The sequence below is a fragment of the Penaeus japonicus genome, unplaced genomic scaffold, assembly GCF_977035675.1.
Source record: "Penaeus japonicus unplaced genomic scaffold, GWHDUDI00000001_assembly GWHDUDI00000025, whole genome shotgun sequence".
NCBI classification, from domain to species: domain Eukaryota; kingdom Metazoa; phylum Arthropoda; class Malacostraca; order Decapoda; family Penaeidae; genus Penaeus; species Penaeus japonicus.
Genome location: NW_028234427.1, coordinates 26,474,085 through 26,484,084, shown reverse-complemented (window position 1 = coordinate 26,484,084; position 10,000 = coordinate 26,474,085). Strand labels below are relative to the sequence as shown.

Genomic DNA, 10,000 nt, shown 5'->3' with positions numbered 1-10,000 from the left:
CCAGTTTTATTATAATCACAGGTTTTTGATGCCATAGTTACTATGATAGCAATACAATCAGCATGCAGGGAACTAGTGGATGGACCAAAAAGACAAAATCCAAAAAGCAAACAAAATAGAGGAGCTGCATTTGTTGCCTGGGAGGCAATAGGCACTACAACTGGTACACTAAAAAGGCTTTGGTCATATAATTATATATATAATTATATATATATATATAAATATATATAAATACATTTTTATATATATATATAAATATATATAAATACATTTTTATATATATATATAAATATATATAAATACATTTTTATATATATATATGTATATATATATGTATATAAATATATATATACATATATATATTTAATATATATATATATATATAAATATATATATATATATATATATATATATTATATATATATATATATAATATACATTATATATATATATATATATATATATATATATATATATATATATAATATAATTATATATATATATATATTATATATAATATATATATATATATATATATATATATATATATATATATATATATATATAATATATATATATATATATATTATATATATATATATATATATATATTATAAATAAATCACATACAATGCAATACATCCCCTCATAAACACATATATGTAAAATATATTAATTACAACTTAAAAAAAAAGATAAAATCAATCAAGCAATCTATCAACCAATAGCAGCCAACCAACCATTTAGAAGTTTCATATTAAAATCTATCAACCACTTACAACCTTTAATACAAACCCAATGGTCCAATCACAAGCTTTGCAAAACCAACCAACCAACCAATTACAATTTCTCCCCCACATCCCCTCGACCAATCACCACTCTCCTTGCAAAAGTCAACCTCCCCCCCATCCCCAAAGCTCACACAACACCTGCCACTCAACCCTCCATACCCACCCACAACCCCTCCCCCACCCTCTCCCACAACCCCCATCAAGAAATTAACCTCAAATCAGGGTGTGTTCTGGCGTCCTCGTGCACGTGATCTGCAATGTACTTGAGGGTGACGAGGGCAGGCCGTACGATGTATACACGCTGCCCACTCTGCACTGGGGGTGGAACGCGCTGCAACTTGTGCATCTTTTCCACGCCATGACTCCTGTGTGTATGGGGGGGGGGGGATGCAGATAGGATAGGATAAGGATGGGTGTGTGTAGGTTGGGGGTGAGGTCAGGGGTGAATGGGGAAGGATGAGGGTGGGGGTTGATTGAGAAGGGATAAGGGTGGGGGGGTGGAAAAGGGAAAAGAGAGAGAGTAAGAATGAGAAGGATGGGTGGGATGGAGGGAGAAGGGAGGGAAGGATAAAAGAGAGAGAGAGAGGTAAGAGGAAAAAGGGGAAAGGGAGAGAAATGAAGGGGGCAAAGGAAGGATGAAGAAAACATAGAAAGGAGGATAGGAGGAGGAGAGAGACAAGTGGGTCAGGTAGGAGGGATGAAGACAGTTAGAAGGGGAAGGGACAAAGAGTGGAGAAGAGGAAGATGGATGATTTAGTAAACATAAAGTAAAAAAAGGATCAAGTTGATTTTTTGTTTACATGCTTTTCTTTCTTTGAAGTTTATTATTCACTTTCATTTCCTATTAATGACTATATCTTATTTGTTTTGTATTATAATTATATAGTTAAGATCTGATTGTTTATCAGTCATTAACTCTGCCATATCTCTTATTCAAATCTCTCATATTTTTTAATGATCTACTATATAAACTATAGGAACTTAAAACTAGAATAATATTATTTTGCTTCTGCATATCAGTGATAAAAAAGAAACTATCCACATCCATTATCATATCATCTACATTAAATAAAACCAAATGCCATCTTAAGTCACCTCAAAAAGAGCAAAAACAAGAGGCCACATTTCCCCTAGCTCCCTCCCTTGCCCCCTACCCCGACAACCTCCATACTCTCACAGGCCTAACTCACCTGAGCAGGGTGGCCCCAGCGATGCGGTCAAGCATCTTAAGAAGGTCACCGTCAATCACCAGGTCCTTAGATCCTGGTGCATCCTCGAGCACCCGCACCAACCGATCCCGGTTAAGGCGGCGCAGGATCTCCAGGTCTAGGCCAAGGCTCCCCATGCGGGACATTTCCTCGGACTTTTACCGTGGACTTCAGTTAACTTCTGTGGGAGCTTTTATGTGTGGAATGGAAGAATTTGAGGTTCTGTTTGTGATCGTCATTACAAGTCACGCTTCTTCAATGGGTCTTTCAGTCCTAAAACGGCTTCTGTATCTAAGACAGCTTTGGATTTTTATTATGTCTTCACACATAACTGGAAGAAAAATATATAACCATCAGAGTTTGGAAGTACTGCCACTACTTTAAGACTTTTCATTGTCCTCAGTGCACCTGGAGTTTATAAAAACACTGATAACCATGATAATCATAAAGAAAGAAACATCTCCATTTCTTAAAAATATATGATCTATTTCATAGTTTATTCTTCACACTGTCTCCAAAACAAAATGACAGAACTATCAGTGGTATAGAGAAAATAAATTGGCATTGCAATCTAAGTCCTGTGAATATCATTCCTTCAAAATACATATTATATATTCATGTGTTCTATCTACATCCACTTAGAACATGCTGTCATCTGTGATAGATGGCCGGCAATCTGAAGTCCATTTAACAGCAGTGCAGTGTCAAGTGACTGATGCAGCCTCTAACCTTGAGCAAACACTAAAAAAAATCATGTATTTTAACACATGATAGAGCTTGGCCTACTTCCTTATTTGATAATACCGGTAGGGGAGTTTTACAAGCTCTATCTCACAAGAATACCCATGTTATTAGCCTTTGCTGTAGCAATGAAGATTGTGGAGACCATGCAGATTGGCCTATGATGATTACATGGGCATCTTCTAAACATTTATCTGGCAAAAGTATGGTAGCTATGTAATACTATTATCTATTGCACTATTAAGAAACATTTAAATAAAATAAATGTCAGTTATACTGACTATGGCAAAGGCAATTGTACAATGTTCTCCCCAAAAATTTTGTCAGTGCTAACCACTATTTTTTACAATAGCAAAACTATCATTAACCGTTTGCAAAGATAATGCTCTTAATGATAATTTTGTATTACTTATTCTGTCAACTACATATACTATCAACCTAGTTTCATAAGGTTGTGTGAAAGGGAAAATATATCAAATATTTAAATGTACGCTGTGCTTTTGGCTTATGCACACCTGAAATATTGGTGGAATTTAACATGTCCTGGAGTCTGGGATATTTCCAGTTGACGCCAATCTTGAGGATCATATTTCAACATAAGCATAAAATCAAATGAAAATCTTAATGTAATTTAAGTACAGCTACAATATAAGGGCACACTCATTCAAATTATGATGGTATTATTAATAATAAGGATATCAGATGAACAAGTGCTGGTAGTAATCAATTCAAATCCAGCTAACATCTCATAATTAATGGGCTTATAATTAATTTAAATAAACTTTAGAACGTATGCGTAGGGCCTATGGTAATGTCTAGTCAGTTTTATAACCTTTCAAATGACTGTAATGACCACACCTCTCTCGCTACCATATTACGTTATATAACTTTTAATGGCGACATCATCTCTATTAACCTCGATCTGCTAATCATTTCAAAATTTATATTATCATCTGAACTTCTTTTAAGTAGAGAAAACAAACACAAAAAGTGAATATGTAATGAAAATTAAATGTCTTCAGACCAACAGAGAAGTTCTTGTTTTTGTTGACATTGAACAGCTGATTTTGCGATTCGGATTATTCTTTCAGGTTATCTCTTGGAAAAGTATAATACTTCATTTCTCGCTTTATAAACTTGATAATTTTGACTTGCTATTTTTTTTTTTGCAATATTTAGATTTCTAATCATATGTTTTTATTCATACAATCGCAAATAGTACGCTTTTAAGATGTCTAAAAGGGATAGTTTGCCCTATATTTTAATAAGATCAAACATTCTTCCCATTATCACCAATATCATGTGTTTAGTCCATTAGAGTAATAAGTGTGTAACGTTATCTTGCGATAAAATTCTTATCCTGCCTTCCTTATTTAGAAAATAATAATGCTAAAAGCACGACCAAATCCCAAGGATACCTTTGCTCCCAGAGACGTGACAATCGCTTCCTGCGTCATTGTTATGTAAGGGTTTTGCAAATTAATTTCTCTGTCTAACAGTGAAGACCATGCTCTCGTATTCTGACAGTAAGATCATGGAGACTGGCGTGTAATTTTGCGGTGAAATAAAATCCATTAATAAGGAAATCGGCCGAGAGGATTCGGATGCGACGGTGCCAAACGTATAAACAAAATTTCAGTCTTCGCCAATGTAAACATAAAGCACAAAAATGCATATATATCTATATCTTTAGTGTTTACGTAAATATAAATCACTACATTTGAAGCTCATATGAATTAAAGAGGGAGTGAATCCAACTCAATGAATGTAAATAAAGGAGAAGTTGGCACCGCTGGAGAAGCTTGTTGTGAAGGGACATGTTTCTTGTATAAGGAAGTTTTCTCTCCTACACGTCTTCTGCACTCTCCTCCTGCGCATCTCCTTCGAAGTAAGAGGGAAACAAAGTCACTGAGAAAGAGTAGGCTACGTGAGAATGATCTTATCCTGTCTGGAGGAAAAGTTAGAGCAATTGAAACATCACTTTCGTTTTCGAGTTACACAAGTTGGTCTCCTTGCGAAAATTATGTGGCTGTGTCGATTAACTCTTCCTCTTACTTAATTACATTTTATGAGTTTACAAATAACTTACACAGCTCATTGGAGACGTAATTCAACAACATTCAAGAATGAGATAATACATTACATATATAATGTAGGTCACTTTTATCTGACACAGAATACAGAATGAATGTGAGTTACCGAATACCCTTTATACAACACGTAAGGTTAAGTAAGTGTTGGATGGGCAGTGCCTAGTCAGTGCTTCTCGTGGTTGGCACTGGCACTGTCTGGTGTCTGTGTGGTGCATAGTGTCCCTTAGAATATCTACAATAAGTGAATGTGGAGGCTTTAATTTTATGTGCCAGAAAAAGAATGTTGAAGGCCCATGAAGATATTTCATAATATCAAAAAACAATTGTGTAATAAGTGAACATATTTAGGAAAGGTTAAACAGACTGATGGGAGTTTATTAAGGATATAAAAAGTTAACCACTGGTATGTTAAGTTTACCCACAAGAGTTAAGAGAACTCTGTTTTTTTTGTGTGAAATTTTGTTGTATATTGTATTTACTTATTACTTTGACTCTCCTCCTTCCCTGTTCTTATTCCCCTTTATCAGTTTGGCTGCCTCTACCATCATTAAAGGTTCCCCTACCCCTCTCCCTCCCTTCCGCTCTCCCTCGCTCTCTCCCTCCCTCCCTCCCTCTCTCCCTCCCTCTCTCGCTCCCTCTGTCTCTCCTTCCCTCCTTCCCTCCTTCCCTCCTTCCCTCCTTCCCTCCTTCCCTCCTTTTCTCCTTTTCTCTTTTTCTCCTTTTCTCCTTTTCTCCTTTCCTCCTTTCCTCCTTTCCTCCTTTCCTCCTTTCCTCCTTTCCTCCTTTCCTCCTTTCCTCCTTTCCTCCTTTCCTCCTTTCTTCCTTCCCTCCTTGTCTGTCTGTCTGCCTGTCTCTGCCTGTCTCTGCCTCTCTCTGCCTCTCTCTCCTTTCTCTCTCCTTTCTCTCTCCTTTCTCTCTCCTTTCTCTCTCCTTTCTCTCTCTCTCTCTCTCTCTCTCTCTCCCCCTCCTCTCTCCTCTCTCTCTCCCTCTCCTCTCTCTCCCCCTCTCCCCTCTCTCTCTCTCCTCTCTCTCTCCCTCTCCTCTCTCTCTCCCTCTCCCCTCTCCTCCTCTCCCTCCTTCCATTCCCTCCTCCCTCCTCCCTCCCTCTCTCTCCCTCCTTCCCTTCCCCTCCCTCCCTCCCTCCCCCCTCCTCCCTCCCCCCTCCCTCCTCCCTCCTCCCTCCTCTCTCCTCTCCCTCCCCCCCTCCCTCCTCCTCTCCCTCCCTCCTCCTCCTCTCTCTCTCTCTCTCTCTCTCTCTCTCTCTTCTCCCTCTCTCCCTCTCCCTCTCCCTCTCCCTCTCCCTCTCCCTCTCCCTCTCCCTCTCCCTCTCCCTCTCCCTCTCCCTCTCCCTCTCCCTCTCCCTCCCACTCTCCCTCTCTCCCTCTCTCCCTCTCTCCCTCTCTCCCTCCCCCTGCTACTGAAGAGGCACTGCATTTTATGATTTAATTGTATAACTAATATATTTGAAGAGTAATTGAATCAAGAGGAACTTTTGAGAAATTGAGTAAGCTTTGTACAGAGAGGGAATGTGTTGATGTTTATCTGGTTGAGTGTTTTGGTAAGGCTTCTCTGAGTGCAGTTTCTTTAGTTTTCTATGTATTTTCAACTTCCTTTTCTAGGGTATCAGATTATTGTTCTTTGAAAATCACCTGAAGTATAACAGGTGTTTAACACAGGCATGAATAATGGTTTTGGAAAATTGATATTAGAAACCTCATAATTCACTAATTATCCATTAATAATCATCAACTGATTTCCCTCATCATTTTTTGAACTGTCCATCTTGCAAATGATATATCTTTTATTATTCATATACTTCTTTCTTCCAGACTTCAAAAGCTCATGTGAAGGGAATTACCTATCAACTCCAGCAAAAATCAAGAAACAAAGAAAGGGAAATAAAGAAGCAGTTTTAGTGCCTCCTTGAAAAAAATACTTAGGTCCAGGAAGAGACATGTCCAGTGTGAGATGGGGTGCGCGTTCCCTGCGCAGACTGCTTTCCGTGCGCAATGGGAAGACTGCTAGTGTGAATGGTAAGTGGAGAGGAAGGTGGAGAAGGTAAATGGGTAGGAGAAAAAGAGAGAAAGGGAAGGGTAAGGATGAAATATGGGGATAGAGAGAAAAAAGGAGAAATGAGGATGAGAAAGAGAAGGTAGAGGGGAGAGGGTGAGGTGTGCGGGATTAAGAAGTTATGGGTGGTCATTGAGACTTGTGGGTTATAAGTAGGCGGGTTGGTGGTTTTTGACAAAAGCTGAAATTTGGTTTGAACACATACCATAAAGAAAGAACACAAGAGTATGGAAAATGATAAAAATTGAAGAAGAAAAAAACAAAAATAAAGAAAACACTCAAAACTGATCTGCAGGGGATGTTGGTTTCCAAGGAGGATTGAAAGAATGTTTTTGTCTATTTTTTGCAATTTTTTTCTTCAATTTTATTTTGAATCGCTCAGTAACCCTTGAGTTATTGATAGTGTGATTAGAGTGATAAAGTGTAAAAGTGCACAATTTTTGATTCTGCTGAAAGAATTATTTTTGTTAATGGCAGTTTTTTCTTCATTGTGTTTGTTCATTATTAATTTTATTCCAAGAATCTAAGATGATTGAGACGATCATTTATACTTTATTCGTCATTTTTTTGTGTTTATAATTTATGTGTAGATATAATTTATCCTCTATAATGGATAAAAAAAAAGTCCACATTCTATCTCAACATCACTCATTGCTGTGTAGCTTACTTTACTCTTTTTGCCTTAAATTTAGGATTAATTAGAGAAGCTGTAAACTATTTAGATTAAGATATATAAATTGAATTGCCTCAAATGCACCAAATAGATAATCAGAAAGTGGAAGAATAAGAAACATTTTTTCACACATTTTAGCAATTTTTTTTTTTTCCTCCTGAAGGGAGGAAAATAGCATCTCCAATTCTTTCACTCCCCAGCAGTGGTGTTATGCTTTCGTGTCATCAGTCCGGGGGAAACCCCAGAGGTGCTCGCTGGTTTTTGCTCGGCCCATCCGCCACCGGAGTGCATTCCACTCTGTCAGTCCTGCTGCTGGGCCGCCAACAGACGGGAGTGGAGGGGGAGATGATGGCAACGACAAGGACGCCCAGAGCAAGAAGACCGAGAAGAACCAGTTGTGTTGTCCCAAGTGTGGTGTGCTTCCTTGTAACCCATGTTGGAGAACATTTGTGTGGTAAGTACTTTTCTTATCTATTATGAACATATATATATTTATATGTATATAGATATACAATACATACATACATACATAACATACTTACATACATACAAACATACATACTACATACATACTTACATCCATACATACATATATGTATTATATATTTATTATACATATACATACACACACAACACGCATATATATATATATAATATATATATAAATATATCAATATATATATAATATATATATCATTATATATTATATATATTATATATATATTATAACTATAGCCTATTATATTATATATGTGTTTATGTATCCTACATAATATCTATATCCTATATATCTAATATATAATCATATTATTATAGTTTTATATAATATCTCTATATCTATATAGAAATATATATATATTTTTTTATATTATATTATTTTTATATGTGTGTCTATATCTATCTATCTATATATCTAATATCTATCTATCTATATATATATATATTCATACAATCTATCTCTCTATATATAACATATATATATATATATATATATATATATATTATATATATATATTTTATATATTATAAATACAATATAAATCTATATCTATATTATATGTACAATATATGCATATATACATATACCATATCTAGTACATATATAATATTCTAGAGATAAATATATTATATATATATATATAAAAATATATTATAATTTATATTTATAAAATATATATATATATATATATATATCTAATAAATATTATCTATATATCTATATATATATATATTTATATATATATAAAATATATATATATATATATATATATATATATCGATATATATATATATTATATTAGATATATATGCACATATATAATATATACATAAATACATATACAATATACAGTACTATATGTTATATGATATCTGCATATATGCATATATGCATATATGCATATATGCATATATATATCATATATATATACTACATATATATTATATATATATATATATATATATATATATATATATATATATAACATACATATATAAATATACTATATATATACATATTATATACATATGAATACATAATATATTTTTTACACATAGTATACCACAAATGTATACATTCATATATCTCCCATATGTATACATATATATATACAATTGTATACATAATGTATTACATATATATATATATAAATATATAGAGATTTAATATATATATATCTATATATATATAACCTAAATATATACATTACATACATTAATTATATATATATATACATTTCATATTACTTATATATATATATATATATATATTTACAATATAATATATATAAATAAATACATATAATATAGATATACATAAATATTTATCATATTTATAATATATATATATAGGTTACATATATTAAACATATATTATATTGTATATATATATATATTTACCTATATAATTGATATAGTATATATATATATATAGCAATATATATACTTATTAATATATATATAAAAATATATATTATATTATATATATATTAATATAATTATATATATATAAATATGATGTAATTATATATAAGATATATATATATTTATATTATATTGATATATATATATATATATTACATAAAGATATAATATATATATATATACAGTATATATATATATATATATATATAATATATATATAATAATATATATATATATATATAAATATATATCGTAATTATATATTTATATATTTATTTATGGGTGTGTATAGTTTATAAATTTTATATAATATATATATTATAATATAATATAAAATATATAAATAATATACTTATATTCTTCGATTTTAGATTATATTACATATGTAATATATTATATATACATATATACATTAATATATAAAAATAAAATCTCTATACTATCTTTATTATGTAAATGTATATTATATATATATATATATATAAATATATAAAAATAAGT

At 32.6% G+C, this 10,000-nt stretch overlaps 1 protein-coding gene across 3 annotated transcripts in view; it reads right to left on the bottom strand.

The window, feature by feature from the left end:
- The window catches only part of LOC122258923 (vacuolar protein sorting-associated protein 33B), a 13,426-nt gene extending 9,129 nt beyond the window's left edge, over window positions 1-4,297 (bottom strand). Inside the window, exons 1-3 of one of the 3 annotated variants that reach the window (XM_043025213.2) lie at window positions 4,159-4,297; window positions 1,982-2,330; window positions 1,004-1,156 (exon numbers count right to left, since the gene is read on the bottom strand). In XM_043025213.2, coding sequence (XP_042881147.2) covers window positions 1,004-1,156; window positions 1,982-2,145 — 317 coding nt within the window. In that variant the 5' untranslated portion in view covers window positions 2,146-2,330; window positions 4,159-4,297. Of the gene's footprint in view, window positions 1-1,003; window positions 1,157-1,981; window positions 2,331-3,764; window positions 3,811-4,158 lie in introns of those variants that run through there. The other 2 variants (XM_043025216.2, XM_043025214.2) reach the window with 2 other exon arrangements.
- Between the last annotated feature and the right edge of the window lie 5,703 nt (window positions 4,298-10,000).